The 22,798-nt window shown below is 31.3% G+C and overlaps 1 protein-coding gene across 1 annotated transcript; it reads right to left on the bottom strand.

Annotated features, from left to right (window-relative positions):
• Positions 1 to 106: 106 nt before the first annotated feature.
• LOC136982102 (glucose dehydrogenase [FAD, quinone]-like) lies at positions 107 to 18,577 on the bottom strand. Its single transcript, XM_067278524.1, has 11 exons — positions 18,472 to 18,577; positions 17,876 to 18,078; positions 15,896 to 16,085; positions 14,133 to 14,264; positions 8,680 to 8,801; positions 6,059 to 6,229; positions 4,768 to 4,921; positions 4,528 to 4,691; positions 2,098 to 2,275; positions 1,306 to 1,528; positions 107 to 263 (listed from the first exon to the last, which is right to left on the bottom strand). Exons 1-11 carry the CDS (start codon positions 18,575 to 18,577, stop codon positions 107 to 109), a joined length of 1,800 nt encoding a protein of 599 aa, XP_067134625.1.
• Between the last annotated feature and the right edge of the window lie 4,221 nt (positions 18,578 to 22,798).

Raw genomic sequence — 22,798 nt, 5'->3', positions numbered from 1 at the left:
ACATTAGACATTAATGTATTAATATTAATTTCAATTTTAAAATAATTTATGACAATATCGAAATTTAAGTAAGTTAACAACCAAAATTTATTTTTAATTTAATTCTTTATTTAACATTTTTAAAATACATATTATGCCCGACACCTAGAATCATATCTGCAGCTTTTTCCGCAATCATAATTGTTGGAGCATTAGTATTTGCCGAAGGAATAATTGGCATAATAGATGCGTCGACAACTCGTAATCCCGATGTTCCTTTTACTCTGAAATATTATTTATAAATCAATAGATTGTATAGTGATTAATATTTCTATCTTTAATTTAAAACTGTAGATAAACATAAAGTATCTAAAACTTCTAAATTTAATAGTTTTAAAAATTTTTAAATGTTATTATTGGAATAATTATGCAATTATCAAATTGCACCCCAATAATAACATTTCCACTATCGTCCATATGCCTGTCTGTTAATCTTAAGAACGGCGTTAAATAGATGAAAATCGACAGACGTGGACAGCTTAGAGGCCGGAGATCCCGATTAACTATATACGATTTTCGGTCTGGACCGGAAGTTATGTGATTTTTTTAAATTGCAGCTCGGTATTGTGACGATGGCACAGTAAATATTTACTCGTGTATTATATATCATCTTACAATATTTCATTAAACAACGAAAGTAGGTCTAATGCGAGGGGTGCGCACTGTATAGCGTAAAACAGCAATTTAAACAGATGTTAGCAGTGAATACTTTCTTTATTGTTTATCCAATATCTATTTGGTTCGTTTTGGTTTAGCTTGATGTAATACGATATAAAATTTTCCCAGAAAGCATCTCCTCGCCTCCCGGATATGCCATGAAACCAAACCAAACTATACTGTACATGAAACAGAGCATATGAAAAATACATTTCTTAGACATTGGGTAATATCGTATATTTTATTATACAGAAATAATTGAATATTTAATGATTTCTTAAAATATCACTAGTAATACTACAATATTACGTTCTAACACTCCGGTAAGCAAAACTCTATACTTACTTATCCTTAGTTTATATTTAATTTTTATAACTTCCAGTTATAAAAATTGCCAGTTTTCATAAGCTTCATAATTAGGAATGAAAGAATTAGATATAAACGTATTACATATCATTAAACATTATCATGTTTTCTATCATTTCTTCTATAGAATTTTCATTACAGTCATACGTTAAATGTAAATCATTTTTGAAAGTAACTTCTATCAATAAAATAAAAAACCGACAGTTGAAGAAAATGCAAGAAAATAATTTAATGTAGTCAAACCTTAGTTCAGGATCCACAACAGTTGTTGGATCATCAACTGCACCCATTTTACACGTTCCTACGGGATGATATGCAGTAAAGCTTAAAGTTCGAACTACGCATTCCAAATATTTATCGCTGAGTCTTCGAAATCTTTCGCATCCTGGAACAGGAACCGAATATAATCGAGATCCAAACTTTTTAAAATACTGAGATTCACCAACTCGAATAGCTATTTTCATTCCTGGAAAACAAATCGGTTAATACATTTCTTAAAATGAACAAGATTACTAAAACTTCACAAATTCATATAAAACTATATTATTTCAAATAGTTAAAATGTTACCAATGAACACTAGATCAATCAAGTATTCGCGCATCAACGTAATGAAATTTATAAAACAACATCATAATGGATCAACGTAATGAAATTTATAAAAACAAAATCATAATGGATGTCATCGCTTTTAATATCATTATATAAATTCGTTATCTTTTTCTTATATCGTATTTTCAAGATAATTTTCTTTATATACGTGTATTATAGTTTTTAAAATATATATTTATATAACTGTAGGCCTATTATGAAATTTCATTGAGTAATACTTGTTTAGAGATCAGAGGATTAATTCATGAAATAAGCACTAGTGACCGATATAAATGGCATCCAAGAATTCGTGTTTAAATATGCTTAAGTTAAATTAAATAACAAAAATTTATTAATATATATTATAATATTAATTTTTAATATTTATTATTGTAATAATATATTGCATTTGTAAGCATTTTTATCCATGAAATACATCTACTTACCATCGATAAGAGCTAAAACATCTTGAGGATGAGATAAATAGTTGGGCTGGATGATAGGATGATCATAGGGATTGGCGCTTCTCAGTTTTATGTAACCTCGACTTTTCGGGTGAAATAACGAAGGGAAAATGGAGAAAGCATTTCGATATAAAATTGGATTATAGTATAATTCCCGTATCTAAATTTTAAAATGTTTTAAATCTTAAATTAGAACATTACCTGTATTTGTATACTACTACTATATAATACCACCATTAAAAATTATAATAAGCATTTTTATTAAATATTTTTTCTGAACGGCAGTCTTTGAGTACTTAAGGACATTTTGTTCATTAATGATGTTCTAAAGAGAATTCTCACATGAAATATTTCTTGTTTCACTAAAATATTTATTATTAAAATTAAATTCATTAACACCAATAAAAGTGTTATTTTTCACAACAGAATAATGTTCCTCATACAGACCAACAAATAATACAACACTTATAGAGATATACGTGATTTATCAAACCGTAATGGAGCAAGTAATTGAGCTCACATCAAGAAAATAAGACTTTTGCAATTGTTGTAGGTATCTGTATTTATATAAGTGTGGTTGAGGAGGGTCTAGTAAAGATCGAAATGCATCCCACAAATAAGTCTTATTTTTTCGATGTGATCACGATTAACTGGCTCTATTACAGTTTGACCAATTAGCTTTTTTTTTTTTTTTTTTTTTTTTTGTGGTTTTGGGTCCTTTACCGCTCTGAGAGCACAAAAAGGCCAGACCAATTAGCTATTTGAAATAATAATTTTATTTATTTTGTGAGTTTCCAGACGAGGTCCGAAATCGTGTAAATCACAAAATTTTTGCGTTTAAATTATAACAATAGATTATATAGAAAAGAGAAAGAGAGACAAAAAAAACTCTTGATCTAGACATCGCGACGCAAAATGTAAACAACGAGTGTCCGAACACGTGTTAAAAACGAGCTGTCATGGTCAAACGGAAGGGTAGAATTCTGACACAAAAGCACATAAATAAATAGAATTATGACACAAAAGCTCATAAATAGGTGAAATTCTGACTCGAGTGCTCATAAATAGTCAATCTAAGAAGACAACTTCGGAAGGGGGACAGTTTTAATAGATAGAAAAACATCGCGCTTGAATCGTAAAAGTTCCTAGATGACAGAAATCGCAATTAACGGACTAAATTATGAGTTCGAGTCTTGTAAATTTATCAACAATCTCCGAGCACAATGGTCAAAAGGCGCCAGATGGACACCCCGAATCGGACCTTTCCGTGACCCGAGTCGTCCCGAGTTTCGCCTAGAAACAAAGGAGGGACCAATCGGAAAACGGGAAAGGGGATGAGGGGCCAATCGGAAATTGGAATAGCGAGCGAAAAACTATAAAAATCGGAATCTCCAAGGTCGGGGGGAAGTCTCCTCCGGATCAGAAGACGTGCTCAGTGATTTGTGTTGTGTCGCCGCCAAGGACGCCTCAGCATCTCAGCGACTTCATCTCGTCCGCCCATCGCTCTCATCTCATCCGACTCGGGACTACGAGTCGGATGAGATGAGCCGAAGTTCTCGCCTCTCGGAAGGACTACAGAGAAATGGACTGTCAATTGTGGATGTAAGCATATATGTTATCCAATAAACGGGTTTCCTTATGTAAAACACTTGTCATCATTTGCCTCCTTCGCCACACCCACATGCAAACGTCCCCTAGGTTCATCCTGACACGGGATTAACTGATCCCCACCAGTTGGCGACCTTACAACTTTATTAGAGACAAGAAACTTACAACTATAGCTACTTTACTATTTGCTGATGAGGCTGACATTAATGTATATTCTCATAAACAATATGGCTCTCAAATCTAAAGAAACGGAATACTACTATTATTCGTTTATATCGAAGAGGTGGGAATTTTAATCATTGCATCCAAGAAGTCTGTAGAAGCAAAGAAGTGTAACTAGTTAGAGGAAGGCTTGAAAAAAACTAAGATGAAAAAGGAATATATCGCGAAGCATAAAATTGGTACACGTGTGGCGGATCTGGCAGCATGTTTAAGATGGCCGAAGTCTGGCGACCGGTAAATGCAATTTTCTTTTTATAACACAGTATTCACGTATTTTATTTATTTTTTCGTGTTTCGATTTATTATTAGAGCATTTAGTTGTGTTATTTTTACCTTAAATTATGTATGTTTGCTGTTTTAAGTTTATCGAAATGAGTATTGTTTACAGTCTGGGTATGGGTATTAATTCGCTTTCCATTATTTCTAATGGGAAAAATTGCTTCGGACTTCGAACGATTTCGAGTTCGACCGTCCTCCTGGAATGAATTAAACTCGAAGTACGAGGCACCACTACATTATATCAAATTTAAAAGTAAAGTAGTTTTCAATAATAAATAAAAAATATGATTTTCAACACTTAACTTGATTATTTATGCCTAAACTTGGGATAATAATTTCTCCTCCGTCAGACGTCAGACCACCTGATGTTAAATGAAGTTCAATATCTGGATAATCATCAGACAAATTCGCTAAACGGCTGTTGACGAAAGCCAAACCTTCAAAAGCAATAGGCAAGGTCCATGGCCCTAAAATGAAGATTTATACATGGTGTTATTTAAATATCTGTATCGCTTTTCAAGTAAATGTAAATAAGTGTCTCACCAGAACCATATTTGAAATAGGAAAGAACATCGAACGGAGAAGAAACACGTGAAGCATGAATAGAAACTGGCTTGTCGATTAAGAAATCCGCTCCAAGACTTATAACGTGATCTTGAAGATTAAGACCTACTGGGAGATCTGACACTACAGGAATCTGGATGAAGATAATTATTTAATAGTTCATTAATCAACACTAAATATAGATTAGTCTACTAGTATATACAGTAAGTTAGAAAAAATCCATATAAACAATATATCAATATTTACTAGTATATATAAAATTTTAACGTTAATTTTTTATTTCATGTGAATTAAAATAAATCAAGATTACAATTCATCTAAAGCAGTGTTTTACAGCCATTTTTTATCTCACGGCACACTTGAACCTATAATTAAATTTTCGCAGAATAAATCAGGTGATTTAAAGTTGTGTTTGAAAACATTCTATCGTCATATTACTTACCACTTAACCTAATTCGTTTTGTCTATGTTTTTTGTGAATTAAAAATACAGCAGAATTATACCACAATAGTTATTTAAATTATACATAATAAATCATTTACATAAAGCAATTAACATTAAGTCTTATTTGCATTTAAAAGTGGCACGATAATTGCCTTTAGAAACCTGCCAAATGTCCCGCTATTTCTAAGTTAAAATAATTTGAACTAAATATGGCCAATTATAGATATATTTTTGACTTAATGAAAATTTTCATTTTAAATGAAATAAACCATATGAATATCAGATTGCACGATATAACAATGGGTTTATGTTACCTTAGGTAGCCAAGATGGCGGCTCGTCTCTGATTCCAGCAAGGAAACAGTGGGACGCACGTTCTAAACTAACCTAACCTATTCTAATAAATTACCATAATTATTAGCAACCAAATTATTAGAATATGTTAGGTTTGGTTAGAACGTACGTCCCACTGTTTCCTTGCTGGAATTAGAGACGAGCCGCCATCTTGGCTACCTAAGGTAAACATTAACAAACAGATGTATTTATCCACCTGTTTTGTCTAATTTTGTAATCTTTTCTTGTAGAGTGTACAATAGTTTCATATGTGAGTTCATATAATGATTTCAATATGGGTTCATACAATAAGTTCAATGCTAATAATTGAAATAAATTAATATTTGTTTGTCAGTATAAATTCAATGGCAACAATTTTTTTTTTAAATTACTGGCTAATGACTTTTGAATTTCAAAGTAAAAGAATCGCGATATATCCGAATGAAGGATATAACGATCGACTATTATATTTTATAAGCCTTTCTTACGCTTACCTTGAATTTCTGTAAATGCTCTTTAATGCCGATACCAGATAACATTAGTAACTGAGGTGAATTTATGGATCCAGCTGATATAATTATTTCTTTTCTTGCATAAACGGTATACGTATTCTTGAATCGACTGAATTGGACTGCTCTAGCTTGCTTATGTTCATTGAAAATAATCTATGTATAAAGAGTATGAGCTGTAAAATAATGTTTCAACTAATCTGAATTGTTAACATTAAATTCCGAAGATAGTTTATATAGTTTAATGTACTTATGACATTTTTATTTATACATTACTTTTCACTAACAATACATAACAGTGGTTTGTGTTTACGTACAAAACATAAAAATATTTTAGCCATTGACTATAACAATGTGCAATATATTCTTCAAACTTTACTAATTACTGTCAAAATTATTATATGGAAAGTTAATTCAAAAAAAATATATATATAATTATTATTATTATTTCCCAAAAACTATTTTTGTCCATAACTTTCTAATCTGAAAAATTTTTCATTGATAAACGAACATAATTTTATAAAACTCTTTTATTTAACTCTGTATCATGTCCTCAAATTTCATCCTATAAAATAGAAGTTTGAAACTTTGAGGACATACATAAGTTCGATAACAATGCATTAAATGATGTTTTATGGTAGTCCCGTCTAGTATCTACCATCCCAAAACATAAACATTACGAAAGGTGGAATTTAATCGTGTTACGGGTGTAAATACACTGTAGAAGAGAGTCGTGCAATACCGACCACCTTAATATTATTGGTTGTAACCAATGTAAGACTCAGGAAAAACTGATTGATTTTAAAAGAGTAATGTGATACCTGAAAAAGGTGATCTTCATAAAGTTATGTGATACCTGAAAAAGGTGATCTTCATAAAGTACAGGGTAAGATTTCTCTGAAATTTTTCCTAAAGTACTAATTATTTCTAAACTAAAAAAGTCGTGAATTTGGGTAGTGCAAATATTTTTGTCCAGTACCGACCAGTTACTCTTCTAAAAAATATTAAAATCTTAATGATAATCTAAATTGTTTTATGGATTTTATTCAAGCAAATAAAAGTACAAAATTCTTTGACTATAGTAGAATAGTGTATTATTGTACTACTAGCAGGTAGGCCCGGCGTTGCTCGGGCAAAAGTAACGATAGCGAAGATTAAGATTATTACGTTATAGTCAACCTTACTCGTTTTCACAGAATGCAAGAATTGGGTCCCCCTGTTCCAAGAATAATTAGAGAATTTTTAAATGGGTCTAAAAATATGTTCGATTTCCCGCAAAAACGAAAAAAACTGCATCTGCGTCTCGCACGTCGCTTTCTCTTAACATTTCCATTGTTATGTAAACACTTCCATTATTGATGAAAGTGTTAAGCCTTAATACTGTCCCTCTCCCCCGTGGGGAGAAATCTCGAAAAATCCCTTCTTAGAGTGCGTTCTCGTGACGTACCCTAACTGTGTACCAAATTTCAACTTTCAACTCCTAACCGTTTGGGCTCTACGCTGATTATTATTATCAACTCGTCTCATTTATATATATAGATAACCAATAATAATAAAATTTATTCAACAAAGTGAATATTAGGAAACGTAGGAACATATTCGAAAGTTTACAATGAACTTCACTTCTTACAGTTGTCACAAATAAAGTACAAAATATTTTCTTGATTGGTACATTTAATATGTGCCCAGTCATTACGTGCACATATTAAATGAACAACTGTACAAGTACACTGTACAAGTCTTCATGAATGAATTTTTAATCTTGACCTTGATTATAAAAACTAGCTGTTTTTCCATTTCTTCATTGAAAGTCCTTTGCAATCTGAGAGACCATACTCATATTTTTTTCAACTTCGATTGCTTTCAATCGATCCACAAATATTGTTTTTTGAACTGAAAATGTCGATGCTGCCTGTCGTTAAGTCATATTGTTCGCAAGAACTTCATCTATTGCTATTTCTTGCCAAAGCTGGCAAGAAATAGCAATAGATGAAGTTCTTGTCAATTTACATCCATTTTACATCCTTCTTTTTCTTATTATCTCCCATTTCTCTCTAAATTGAGAAGAAGGAAAACTGAGACCTTTTCCTTAAAAATTATTTTTGGTTGATACTGCACGACAGGTAAGTGATCGGTACTGGACTCTGCCACGTGGGTAACATTCTGTAGATTGTATACAGTTTTATATTGTGAAACTAATACGATTTATCTTAACATAATATTACTAAAGAGAAAATACATCGTAAAATGAGATTAACTAATCATCCTCAAAGTAGAATTAAAGCCACGAAAATAACTTTTGACACACTAAATACCAAAAAACACCTTCTTTGGCTCGTGGTTTCAACAACATTAACCAAACAAAATAATTTTCAAAGTATATGACCTATGAAAGTGATATTCTTCTGCGTATGCCTGTAGAATGCTGCTACCTTGTTCCAGTAGCGCAAAACTAGTAGTGGTTGGTACTGTACGACTTTTCCCTACTTATATATATGGTGGAGATGAGGGCACTCCTACCATCCCCAATCGCAATCTCGAAAAAAAATCTCCGATAAAACAGTTGATTTTATATTTAAAAATATATTATTGTTATATATTCTTACCTTAGTTACGAAGGAAAACAGTAAGATTTGTAAATTAGGACGATGTTGAATAGGTTTCAAAAATGCTTTATTGGTGCTGCACCGTCTTCCAAATCTGGTTGTGGATGAAATAAAAGTAAAACCTACAAAAAATATATATATATATATATATTTATTTTTATACTGTAAACACTCAAATTGGCTTAGAAAATGTCTCATTTGCTCTCGTATCTACCTGTATTCTGTTATGACGCTTTTATGACAAATAATATACAGGAAGTCCTTGTTAATTCGAACTTGGATAGTTCGAGATTCCGTTAGTTCGTAACTGTACTTTTGTCCCGGCCGTGAATATACAGATTTACATGTTAAGAAATTCGGTTAGTTCGAAAAGTGTTTACTTCAAAATTCGAAGTGAAAATTTTGCGTGTTCGCGAAATTCGATGCGATATACGTATATTAACTGATTTGTTTAGATTGAAATGCCTCCACACTATAAGAGTACGAAAGATTAAGAACAACTCTAATCTGAACAATACGGCTTTGCTTTTACAGTATCACAGTTTTGGTGTCACCTTACCCATGGACAACCCTTTTTTTCTCTTATCTCATAAAATACGGTGGGTTTCGGGATTGCAAGAGTGGACTTTCCGTAACAGATTGAGATATTTGTAGGGCTCTAGGCTACTACATTTCGGTGACTTACTACTTTTTGAGCCACTTAAAATAATTTGGGCTGCATTTCGAGGAATTCTGCTTTACATTTCATAAAATCTATATGCCAACCTGAGATTCTTACAGGACACGAGCTGTTTACTCGAAGTTTATTTATATTATTATAATTAATTATTAATTAACGAAAATAGCGTTCTGTACACATATCCGTATTCTGTTTGCTTACAAAATTACATGGCAATTGGCATACTGAACAGAAATACATAAACTTGAATAATTCGAAACTCAATAATTCGAAGTCGCGATTATTTCGTCCCTTAAATTTCGAAATGACGACGATATCCTATAATGAGAGTTTTCTCAACCTATGATAATGTTTATTTATTTATTTACAGTCATTGTGTAATGTTACATAACATTTGCATATGTTATCTATATATCTACAGATTTGACGTCACTCATATATAACTTTTACTTTAATTTATTGCATAATCTATCGGAATATGACTAAAAGAACGAATAAGTAACAAGTTTGGAAATTTTCATCATAAACAATGGAAGGTCAAAAAGTAAATGTACTAATTTTATTGTTCTATTCCGTATTTGTTATTCAAACATTCATTTTATTTGAGACCTTGATATTAATATTAAGTACATTTTCTTTAATGTGCTTACTATTATGTTTGCTAAATTAGCTAGTTGACTTTGAAGACTTTGAAGCAGTGGCGGATTATTGCACATGCCCATCCGAAAGTTAGCAGCTTGAAAAAAAAGATTCTGTGAACCTCAGAAACAGATACCATCTGCTTCAAGAACGATTTGCAATATGCAGCATAACGAAAGTTTTTAATACTTAATAGCTGACGAATAAACAGTGGCGTGGGTGTCAGCCGCCCCAGGGCGGAGAAAAATTTCGCCGCTCCCTTATTTACGTATTATTATTATTATTTATTTTGAAATTTTGCCGCCCCTACTTCGTTACGCCACTGCAAATAAAATTTCCTTTTTGACCGTTAGAAATCATGTTAAATAATATTTAAAATTCATTGTGTTTTTGCATATCTACTGTCCAATCATATAAGCGCAATCAATCTCTTGCAAACTGCAAACAGTGCAAACGAATGAAAAATTTTTTAACTGCATGAGTTTTATGTGGTTAGCGTTTTCAGTGTCGCTTCTGTTTTGTAAAATAAACGTTATTAAGTATCTATTCGTGTATTATATCTAGGGATTGCAATTGCTGGATCCCTCATCCAGCAATCCAGCTGGATCCAGCGCATTCTTCGGCCTGCTGGATCCAGCACCAAGTGCTGGATCCAGCGCTGCGGATCCGCAAATACTCAATTAACTTTCTAAATAATTGCGCAAAAGTCTACGTCGTCGCGTTGCCGCTTTGCTAACTACTAGACTGCTATTAATTACTTACTCACTACTTTACTAACACTAATAATTAAATTACTTATAAATAAACTATACTTTAATCAATCCAGCAAAATTTAATAAAATAATAACGTATTCAATCGCTTTTAACGATCTTCCTCAGTTACAAAAAAATACAACATTAACTATAGAACATAAAATGTGTTTGGAATAAATATAAAAAGAATAGTGCTTAATTACATCCCATTTTTTTAAACAAGATACATAGATGTACTGCCAGGTCTGATAATTTTCGTATTGTATACCGACGTAATCCCACTGTTTTCAAACTTTTAAGAAACGATAAAAAGAAAGAGGATCGGAATTCAACAACGGGTATATATTCGGTGCCTTTACACAACCAACGTTTCAATTCCAAGCTTGTTTATGTGGGTGCAACGATGCGCAGTTTAAAACAAAGGCTCAAGAACACAAATATACAATCAGTAAGAACCTTGACAACACTGCGCTGGCATCATACGCAAGACAGAAGGATGTTAACGTCCAATGGGATCAAGCGGCAATTATAAAAACGACGACGAATAGGCAAACGGTCAAACATCTTGAGAGATTGGAAATCTGCAAGGCGCACATGACAACTGGTTGTATAAACCATAGAGATGCGGACTCATTGTCTACCATGTGGAGATCCTTTTACATTAATTAATGTTATTAACGGACAATGCTGGTTTCGTTGGATCTTATATACAGGGTGTTTTTTTTTTAAACTGACGGTACTCAGAGACATCTGTAGAGCAATCTAACAGCCGGACTGTCGCCAAATTTGGAAGAGTGACTAAGGACGACATGGGAAAGAGATTCCGCGAAGAAAAAAGTAGTACCCAAATTTGCCGGTAGGGGTGGATTTGGCGCTGTTGTAGCAAAACAGCTAAGAATCTGCATAAAATCCAGCTGCAATTAACAAACACACGAATGAATAATCAGACAGCGGTTTCAGTGTAATAACGAAAGTTTAATTAATCAGAAATATCCTTCTCCCTTCTTCAATGTGATCACCGTCCTGCTGGACAACTCATTGCATCCTGAACACCTTGTTCTCTATGGCCGAACGTAACATGTCCACAGGAATGTTCATCACAGTTCGAGAAATGTTGTCCTTCAAAGTCATCAAGTTTGGGACACTACCAAGATAGACCTTGGACTTTAAGTAACACCACAGGAAAAAGTAACATGGGGTTAGATCCGGGGAGCGAGGCGGCCATGCAAGTGGAAAAAAGCGACTGATGACCCTTTCTTCAGTGAAGTGCTGGTAGCTTTTTCGCTACAACAGCGCCAAATCCTCCTCTACCGGCGAATTTAGATGCTACTTTTTTTCTTCGCGGAATCTTCCGCGAAGAAAAAAGTAGTGCCTAAATTCTATGTTTTTTCCATGTCATCCTTAGTCACTCTCCCAAATTTGGCGACAGTCCGGCTGTTAGGATTGCTCTACAGATGTTTCTACAGATCGTCAGTTTAAAAAAAAACACCCTGTATATATTTTTTCCGCTATTTATTTTGTTTATTTATCTATATTTTGTCCGTTTGGGCGTTTTCCGTTAATTTTTATATTTATTCCGAACACATTTTATGTTCTATATTTAATGTTCTATTTTTTTTTTTTTTTTTTTTTTTGTAACCGAGGAAGATCGTTAAAAACGATTGAAAACGTTATTATTTTATTAAATTTTGCTGGATTGATAAAGGTGTAGTTTATTTAACTTATTCTACTTCCAGTACATAGTTTTATATACTTATAAATAACTACAGACTAATATGTAGAGCCTATATATGAAAACTGGTAAGACTGATAGCCACTTAGCCACTGATTATCCGTCCTTACATTATTATAATATATTAATATAAATTAATCAGTAGAATTACCTTTGCTATTATTTAACTTAAAGATTACATTATAATTATAATCTAACTAAACATTTGAAGTTAATTATCTCTATCTCAAGTGTTAAACCGAACCAAAGTTAAGTTTACTACCTAAATGTGTAAGTTTTACTGATTTATAGTGACCAGTCTAAATAATAAAAGTTTCTTAAGTATTTTTTAAAAATGTTTTATTTCATTAAAAAAACATAAATTGCAGGATAGATAGATAGACAGATAACACTTTATTGCACCAAAAATACATCCGCGCTGGATCCAGCTGGAATGATTTCAATCCAGCAAAAATCCAGCTGGATTCAAAACACTGCTGGATTGCAATCCCTAATTATATCATTGTTTATGTTATATACAATCCAAACCAAAACATCTAAAATGTAAAAAACTGCGCCATGTACTGTACAAAACTTATGTCAATTTAGACGTGAAAGGGTTTCTTAGACGTTTTTCTTTCGTAAAGATAAGCTTGGCGTTTCGTAGCGGTACCCACAAGATTTTTACTAATATCATTGTTGTCCAGAAATCGCTTCCAAGCGTCAAGCTTATCTTTACGAAAGAAAAACGCCTAAGAAAACTTTTCACGTCTAAATTGTTATAAGTTTGTACATGGCTCAGTTTTTTACGTCAACAGACGTTTTTGTTTGGATATCAATTGTTTTTTGTTTAATACATCAAAACATAAGACGACGACGTACAGTTCGGTCGGCGCCAACCAACACGCTACTGATTAACACCAACGCAAATCGAACGCGCCGCTGACTGACACTTTCGATACGCCGTATAGAAAAATCGTTATAAAAAGTTTTAATTCACATAAATTTGAGCTTTTGTTATTCTGAGTAACATTTTGAGTAAAACACATTTTTTGTGGTTTAATTTTATGCTTATAATGGTGAAATTAAGCCATAAAACTGAAATAGTTCTATGGGGAATCCTCCGTGAACTTTGTTCTATCCACCAAGAAATTTCTCGAGCACCTCACTAATAATGAAAAAGGCTTAAGTTTAAAATTTGAAATTTCTAGACCCAGTAATGTTTTCTCTACAAGCGTTTGCAGTGCTGGATGAAGGAAAAGAAGAAAAAGAGATTACAGTTTTTTGGCGATTTTTTCACTTTTTAATGCTTATATTTCGGCAACCACTTTCTAGAAAATCTTGAAATGTTGCACACTACCTAAGAAAACAATTACCTTTCGAACAAGATATTCGGAATTACTTAGACGTTTGGGGGGGCGGAGAAATCGACCCGAAAATCGGCAAAGTACTTATCGGGAGTAACTGCCGTGACAATCGATAAGTACCGTTTTATTGTGATTATTGGTTATTACAATCAACAGCAAATACTCTCTGAAAACAATAAAATCCACTGCATTTTAGTCGATTATTATAATCATACTATCAAATACTAAACTTGATTAACCAGTATTTTACTTTCCCGGCTGTTGTATTATTAATTTAAGTATGAAAAACATAATACAAACTAACCTGTTTGAATGTCATCGTTAGCGTCACTAACAGGGTAACCTAATAATTCTCCAGTTTTCATAAACGCATTTCGAAGAGGAGTTGCGTATCGAGGAGAAGAAACTGTTTGAGGCCCACCTACGTTATGGAAACCTGTAAGAAATTCTGTAATTAGCTTTCATTAACTAATGTATAATCTCTTTTTTCAAATAAATTGATCCATTATACACTTGTTTCCAATACAAAATATAATTACAAAAATTTTCAAATTAACTTTATCGAAATTCACAAATATTTTCAGATATACTATACAGTCAATTCTCGGTTTACGAACTTAATTCGTTCCTAAAAGTTGTTCGGAAACCGATTTGTTCTTAAACCGAAACATATTTTTCCATCAGAAACAATATAAAGTGGATTCCCATTCCCAACCCCCAAAACAAATCCTTAGTTTCTTTTTAGCTGTATTTCATGCATAAAAATGCCTACACATGCAATATAATATTTTATTATTTATATCTATATCTATATTTATTATATATATATAATGAATGTAGATACTTTCCAAGTATTATCTTTCAAATTAATTTCATTTCAATTTTAATTTTAATTAATTAATTAATTTTCATTTTTGATTTATTAGTTTTAATTTTAATTAACTGGCTACCTAGTACTAATAAATAAATAATATTATTAGCAGATAAACCCGGCATTGTCGGGGGGGGAAGTAACAACAACAAAGGTTATGATTATTAGAAGGATTATAACTACGAAGTAATCTATTATATTATATTATTGTATTTCATTTATATTTACAAAGGTTTATCGCATCGAGTGACCAATCTAACACATTTTAAAACTTTTTAAAATTGTGTACAATAGACGAATAAAGAACCCTTACATAAGGTAATCTTTGTAGTTACATAAATCAAACACTATAATATAACAAACATTAGAACGAAACATATATAAAGAGTTTGGTTATTTTAGTCTACCATTGTCACATTTATTGCCATACTCGAACGGTACGAAATGGCAAAATCTCATTGGTCATTGAAATGGCAAAATCTCTTTAAGATATCATACTTTTCCCTGATGTTAACTCTAAGAAAATGTACCATTCGCAGCCGAATATCAAGCGGTAATCTGCCAACCAATCAAATTTCGTGAAAAATGGACCAAATATTTCAATTCGACACCCTGAGAAATCACTTAAAACATATTTTATGCTAGTCGGTAACTTTGTATTATACAATTTTCCTATTCGAATGCCACCATACCGCTTGTCCGATAAATAGGAGACGGTTGCAAAAGGAGGTCGAAGTAATTCGACCAAAAGTAGTCGTTGACCTTCTCCCGGAGAGAGAATGGTCAACGACTATTAATTAATACCGGTTTACTATTATTATTTGAAAAATGATTCGCGTTGGATAGGTTGTGAAGGACGCGCACGTGATGACGCGGGGCGATCACGGTGCCACTAACTTCTGAATCGGTAGTCCTGTCGTTTATTGGCCCAGCCATCGACTTTATTTAACACAGGAAGTATAGAGAGTTGACCATCGGTAGCCAGCACTGCCAAGTAGATTGTTCGGAAACCGAGTTATTGTACGGCAACCGGAATAAATATGGAGTTCAAAATTTGTTTGTAAACAGAATTGTTCGTAAACAGAGGCGTTCGTAACTCGATATTTACTCAGACCTCGGGATACGAACGCCTCTGTTTACGAACAATTCGGTTTAAGTTTAATATTTAATACTTAAATATTAAGTTCTATATTTACCACTATTGCTCATATGTATATCAGTACTATTTTCAGATTTAAGGAAATAAGGAAAAACGTCATTCCAACTCCAGCCATAGGCACCGTGTCGAGCCCAATTGTCGTAATCTCTGCGATTTCCTCTGATATAGAACATGAAATTGAGAACACTTGAACCTCCTAAAACTTTTCCTCTAGGCCACCTGCAACGCTAAATATAAAATACCTTTTAATCGTTATCTTTTTCAGGAAAATCGTTTTCATATCTAAAACGTATTATTCAATTATGTGTAATATAATTACAGGTTGTAAAAATTAAAACAGTCCTGAATAACTTGGCAGTAGGTAGAGGGCCAAAGTTAAAATATATTAGGCTACATTTCTTTGGGCCACAAATAGCATTTTAGCGGCTCACTTTCCAAATAAAGATATAACTAATTATTTAATTATTTTGAAAGTGAACTATATTATAATAAAGGGAAATTTCAATTACGAGTAATATCAATTAATTACATTTATTACTTTCTCGGCTCTGTTATATATAACAGAAAGAAAATATGACGATCGGTCAAAAAATGACTCTCTAAGATTTTTACATTTTTGGATTCAGGGGACCTTGAAACGTCGAAAAATGCAAAAAAAGTTCGGGTTTTTTTTTCTGTATTTATGGTTATTAGTGTGTAGGGGCACGATTTTGTTCACCCTCTTTGAAGCTTAATAACTCCTGTGATTTTTGTCGAAAATTTCTGAAATTTTGCCGGAAGATTTGTATATTAGGGGGATTGATGTCATTAAATTTTCGTAGTTAAAGGTTCACGGGGTGGAGAGAGAAAGGAGGTCGTGTGTCATATCTCGAGTAGAGTTGGACTTAATGACGCTTTTACTCGTTATTAGTATTTACAAATATTTATAAAACCCATTCCTACCCTGAAAAATCAAGCTCTTTGCCATTATATAATAATTAAAATTATAAAAAAATTTTAATAATAAAATATCATCATAACAGATGGCGCTACACACGCAGTTTTAAATGTTTCCGAAAAAGTTAAGCAACTCCTTGTTAAATTTTTAAAATTTTTATTGCTTTATTGAGCATTATATAAGGCTATAGCTGAAAATTTTATAATTTATCTCTTCAGATTTAAATAAAATAAAATTATACCTAAGTCCAAAGATCTAAGTTTAGCTATTTCATAGTTCTAAATTTTCTTCTACTCTTTCATTCATAAAAAAAGATTAAGAAAATTAGATATTGAAATTTAATTTCATTTATTCTTTCTAGCTTACTTACTACCAGTGAGTTTAAGACCTACTGTAATTGATTTTCTGTTATGACACACACTGTCTTTAAAGGATGCCAAATTTGCAACGTGTCCTTGATAAAAAATCAAATGGTTATATGATATACCTGGTTTTTCACCAAATGAAAAACCAGGTGAAAAATAAAGATGTTATTTTTTCTGGATAAGATCTCCTCTTTTTGCAAAAATTGAAATAGCACCAGTATAATAAGTCCTATTAATACACTACGTCCAACGTACACAATGATATAATCGAAATTGAATACAGTAAGGACATAGAGGCAAAAGAAATAAAAATCAAATGGATTTAGATCCAAAGCGCAAAACGTGTCATAGTGGTGAATTATAGTATAGAATTATACTAATTTTTTTAACAGAAATGTTTTCTGCATGTCTTGAATTGTCGCCATATCAAAGATTTATCTTCAATGTTTTATACATTTACAGAAAGATTATAAAATTATTTAAATATTTTTTATAAAAATAACAAAATAATTCTATCTGACAATTGTAACACTCACTTTTTGTGATATAAATGTAATCAATTTCTGCTTTATACTTCACAATAAACAAAAATAGTTTACCTGAGTAATTATACACTAATTTTCCAAATATCGAATCGTTTTTAAAATTATTTTTCATTATAAAGTTTTAAGAGCATTACATACTTATTTAATAAATTTTTATATAGACTACATACTTTTTCCTTTGAACCGAAGCAAGCAAATTTCTGTGGTTCAGTTAAATATCCCCAATCCATGGACGTTCTTTGTAAACCGAAAGCAAACAGAGGGATGTCTGAAAAAACATTCTCGTCACTACCAGCTTCTAACAGAAGAACTTTATTCTCGGGATTGGCAGACAATCGATTAGCTAACACCGATCCTGCTGTTCCTCCTCCAACTGTAAAATTAATTTTCTTTTTTTTTTTATTAACTTTTAAAAGTCGAAAAACGGCTAAATGCAACGTATAGAACTCTATTTATATGCTAAATAATAAATATTTTAATGTAACTAATATACAATTATATAAAATTCAAACTTGTAAAAAAAAATTATTATTAAGATTCGTGTTAGGAACATCGCACTTAGTGCATTTATGTCCTAAGTGAAAGGGTTTCTGACATAAACCTTAAACATAAAATATAGAATCAGTTGACAGTCTCCGCTGATTTTGCCATAAAATAAATCTGATATCACAATATTGGCAAATTTTTTCTTAAGCTTATGAGAATTATGAAGTATTAATTAAAGTTTGTCCTTTACGGATTATAATATAAATTTTGTAAAGCTCACCTATAATGTAGTCATATTCATTTTCGAACGTTTTTCTATATTCTCTTTCACGATCCAGGACCGCGAAAAAATAAATAATTGACAAAGCTAATCCCCTTAAAAACATTATAACTCTTCTACAACTTAAATACAAATGCTCAATATCTTTCGATGTTTGTATCAGTTATACCAAAATAATTAATAACTCATACACCTAAACTGAGGCGTTTCCTAAATATTATCCATTAAGATACAAGACTTGAACGGTACAATGCATTTATCGTATCATATCTTACATTTTTTTAAAGCCAATTTGTTATTTGATCAATAACTTAAGACATTTTATACTTTACGCTTAAAAATAGTACGTGAGATGTTATCAACTTTAAAAAAAAAACATTTGTCTAAAATTTGAACTTTGAAAATTTCAAAAAAAAGTAATTGACGGCCTATTTATTTTTCCTCGTTCATTCATCTCTCTCAAATAAACTTTTATTTATCTTACATTATTCGGCTTTTTCCATTCTCAAAAATGTATTTATCTGTTATAATTCTGAATATTTAATTCGTATTCTAATGGTCTATGACTTTGCTAGTTAAAAAAAATTTTATTTCTTACAGAAAACTTAAATTACAATTAATAAAAACACAAAAATATAATTTAAAAATTGTTATTTAATCAATAATTCCCTAATTTTCATTATAATAAAATTAAGAATAATGCGGAAAATAAAGTACTGTATATACAGTACTTATTTTTTTATTTTAATATTCTGCTTGTTCTTTAGAATATTTATTATAAACTACAATTTTCAATTATTGGTAAAATTATATTTATAGTGTCGTTTAGTCATAACCTAAATTCTGATTTCAGTGGGATTTTTTCAAAAATTAACGCATTAGATTTCTACGTATACTAACAATGAAAACTGAAGGAAACTTCGGTCGATTAATTATATTTTTTCGCTTTAAATAGTAAGAGGACATAGTTCTGATTTTGGAATTATGTGGCACGAATTTTTCAAATGCATTAACCTTCTACTTTTCCTAATGTTTTTAAAAAAATTATATTTAAAACACTTCCGAAAAGAACTTTTTCCTTTGCCGATTTTCAGTTGAGTCAACTAAAATTTGCGACACAATATTAAATTAAATAATTAAACTTTTACTGTTACCTATGAATTTTTTACTTCTAGATGCATTTCGCCTAGATTGTGTTATCTACGTACATTACAACAGTGATAGAGAATTATGTAGAATTTCATTTTATTATCCTGGAAAAATTTGTTTAGATTGGAAGTAATAGTGAACTTAACATAGCCTTTTATGTTAATGTATTAATACCAAAATATGAAATGGTGAAATTTCTCTTCTATAAAACTATTTTCACAAAAAACTCCATGCTCCATGTTCATGTTTATATAATCAGAATAGTATGAAAGTGTTAATTATATAAAAATTTCACGATTCTATTTCTAATACTTATTGGTAATATAATTAAACTATAATTACTGATAATTATGTATTGAAATAAATTTTGATTTTTGTCAAAACTAATACCAAATATCTATTGTAATTCAAATTATGATAAACAATAAGAACCTGATTACTGTTTTTATTGTTCAGAATATTCTTAAGCAAGTCTTATTAGGTGTGAGTCTCAATGTCAAGTACAGTACATCAGCTAGTCTATGTTTAAGCTTTCAAAATTATAATTTTAAAATATAATTTTTTATTCATCGTTGCACAAAAAAAGTTTACACGTTAGGTTCAACGACCAAAATCATATCAGCAGCTTTCTCCGCAATCATGATCGTTGGAGCATTGATATTTCCTTCGGAATGATGGGCATAACGGAAGCATCGACTACTCTTAATCCCGATACTCCTTTTACTCTGAAAATAATTTCATTAGTCTGTTTTTAATTAAGAAAGCAGAAGAAACATCAAAGAATACTTTAACTTTTATTTAGCGACAAAGATTATTATTATTAACTTAATCTGTCTTGGAGTGTCTATCTAGACAAAATCTTGTATTTTAATTTTACCCACCTCCCAATTTCCAAAAACATTTACACTTTTTCCTAGTAAATTCACTCCTACCCTAAAAATTAAGGTTTTTGCCATCTTATAATTATTAAAAATATAAAAAGTTCTTTTAATAAAATGTGAAAACAGATGGCGCCATCACTATTTTTTGCATAATAATATAAATTTCTCTTTGAAATAAAAACTCACAACAGCCGGGAAAGTTACGCAACTCTAGTTGCTAGATTTTTCAAAATATCTTTTCATCTTTATGAATATCAATTAATGAAAATTCTAATACAAGAAATCCTTGTTATTTCGAGATTTAAGGAACGAAATAATCGCAATTTCAAATTATCCGAGATTTGCATATATCTGCACAATATGACAAATGCTACATAAGTGATATAATTTATTAAGCTAAAGGAATACGGCTTCGTATACAGAATGCTATTTTCGTTAATTAATAATTATTGAATTAATAAGGTAAATAAACTGCAAGTAAACCTGACAAGTTGTCAGACAGATTTTATCAAAATTAGCCTCAAGCAGAATTTCTCGAAACGTTGCGGAAATTATTTTTAAAGTGGACCAAATAGTAATAATAAAATATTTAAAATTATTCATTTCGATAGTTACGAAAAGAGAGTCGCTCAAATGTAATAGTCTAGCGCGGAAACATATTTCAATCTGCTACCCGTAGCCCAATTTTGAAATCCAGAAACGTACGGTATTTTATGAGATAAGAGAAAAAAAAAAGAGTTGCCTGAAAGTAAGGTGACATCTGAAAATGTGTTACTGTACAAGCAAAGCTATAATGACCAGATTAAAGTTTGTTTTTGGTCTATTGTACTCTTAAGCATGGAGGCTATTATTATAAAAATTTTCATATTAAATTTAAAATATAATTTTTTATTCATCGTTGCACAAAAAAAAGTTTACACGTTAGGTTCAACGACCAAAATCATATCAGCAGCTTTCTCCTCAATCATGATCGTTGAAGCATTGGTATTTCCTGAATGAAATGGTGGGCATAACTTCTGTTATGCCCTCCATTTCATTCATCTAAACCAACGAGTTGATTTACGTGTATCGAAGTTCGAACAAAATTTCACTTCAAATTTCGAACTAACCTAATTTCTTAACGTGTAAACCTCTGTATCTCCAGCCGGGACAAAAGTGCAGTTACAAAATAACGAGATTTCGAACTATCCGAGTTTGAATTAGCGAGGATTTCCTGTATATAAAACGAAACTAATTTAATTTACTACAGATATAAAAAGAAAATACGTGTATTAAGTTGAAACTTCTATTATTTTCTTTTCTACAAAACAAATACATCGTGTTGAGAAATCACTGTGTTCATTACATGAGGTATTATTAGATAGCGTGAAATCACAAGCGATAACCGAAATTTCTTACATTAAATTGTGTATTCTGACAGATATTCTTGACAAGTAAACACGTCGTTGCTGACTGCAGTTAATGTATATTTTGTACTGTACATGTTTACTTTGAATGAATTATTTTCTGGATAAATTCCTTTCATAAAACTTATAATTATGAAATATAAAATATATTTCGTACAACATAAACAATAATGTAATAAACTAATCTATCTGCCACAAATGCGGTAGAAGAAATTAATATTTTATTTTGTTTTAAGAGCCAAGCTAAAACGAAATCGTAATTAATCACAATATTTAGCTATTAATTTAAAAGTAAAAACAAATTGAACATTAATTATTTACGGTAGCATCGTTAAAATGCCTAGCTGAAATTTTTAATCATTTTTTAATTTATGAGTGAAAAAATTATATTTACCAGAGTTGAGATAAAGACGACGATCGTCTATTTCTGAACGCCCTCTAAACAAACTTTGGCTAAACATTGGCTCTTACATTCTTCGCCATTACTCCCGTTTTAGGAGTCGTTCGGCCAATCGGGTTATTCGCTTGTGACGACAGAAAAGGTCGCCAGCTATATTCCGAAAGCTTCCGGAAATAAAATCTTAAGACGGTCAACAACCATTGTTCGGCAGTTAATGGCCATCCTTTTCCATTTCGATATTTAATTTCGTTGCCAATACGGTTTAAAATACGAACGAATCCATATTTAGAAAATTAATACTGAATTCGAAATTCGTCTTCGGAATAGATTTTTAAAGGATTATTTCGACATCGTATTACTTCCTTCGTAACTGTCGAAATGAATAATTTAAAATATTTTATTACTACTATTACATTTTTTTATTTTTATAAAAAGATTTTGGTAATTATTAAAATTGTCTCGTTTCTTTAACAGTACGTTCTGACTAGGAG

Source organism: Centruroides vittatus, unplaced genomic scaffold (assembly GCF_030686945.1).
Source record: "Centruroides vittatus isolate TY-2023 unplaced genomic scaffold, ASM3068694v2 contig_808, whole genome shotgun sequence".
NCBI lineage: Eukaryota > Metazoa > Arthropoda > Arachnida > Scorpiones > Buthidae > Centruroides > Centruroides vittatus.
This window is presented reverse-complemented; position numbering and strand designations above follow the sequence as displayed.

Excerpts from the sequence above, each read along its gene's own strand:
- LOC136982102 (XM_067278524.1), bottom strand. The coding sequence starts at position 18,577 with ATGTTTTTAAGGGGATTAGCTTTGTCAATTATTTATTTTTTCGCGGTC. Across the intron at positions 1,529-2,097 it reads TGTTTTAGCTCTTATCGATG|GAATGAAAATAGCTATTCGA; the intron begins GTAAGTAGATGT and ends TTTGTTTTCCAG. Across the intron at positions 264-1,305 it reads GTTGTGGATCCTGAACTAAG|AGTAAAAGGAACATCGGGAT; the intron begins GTTTGACTACAT and ends ATAATATTTCAG.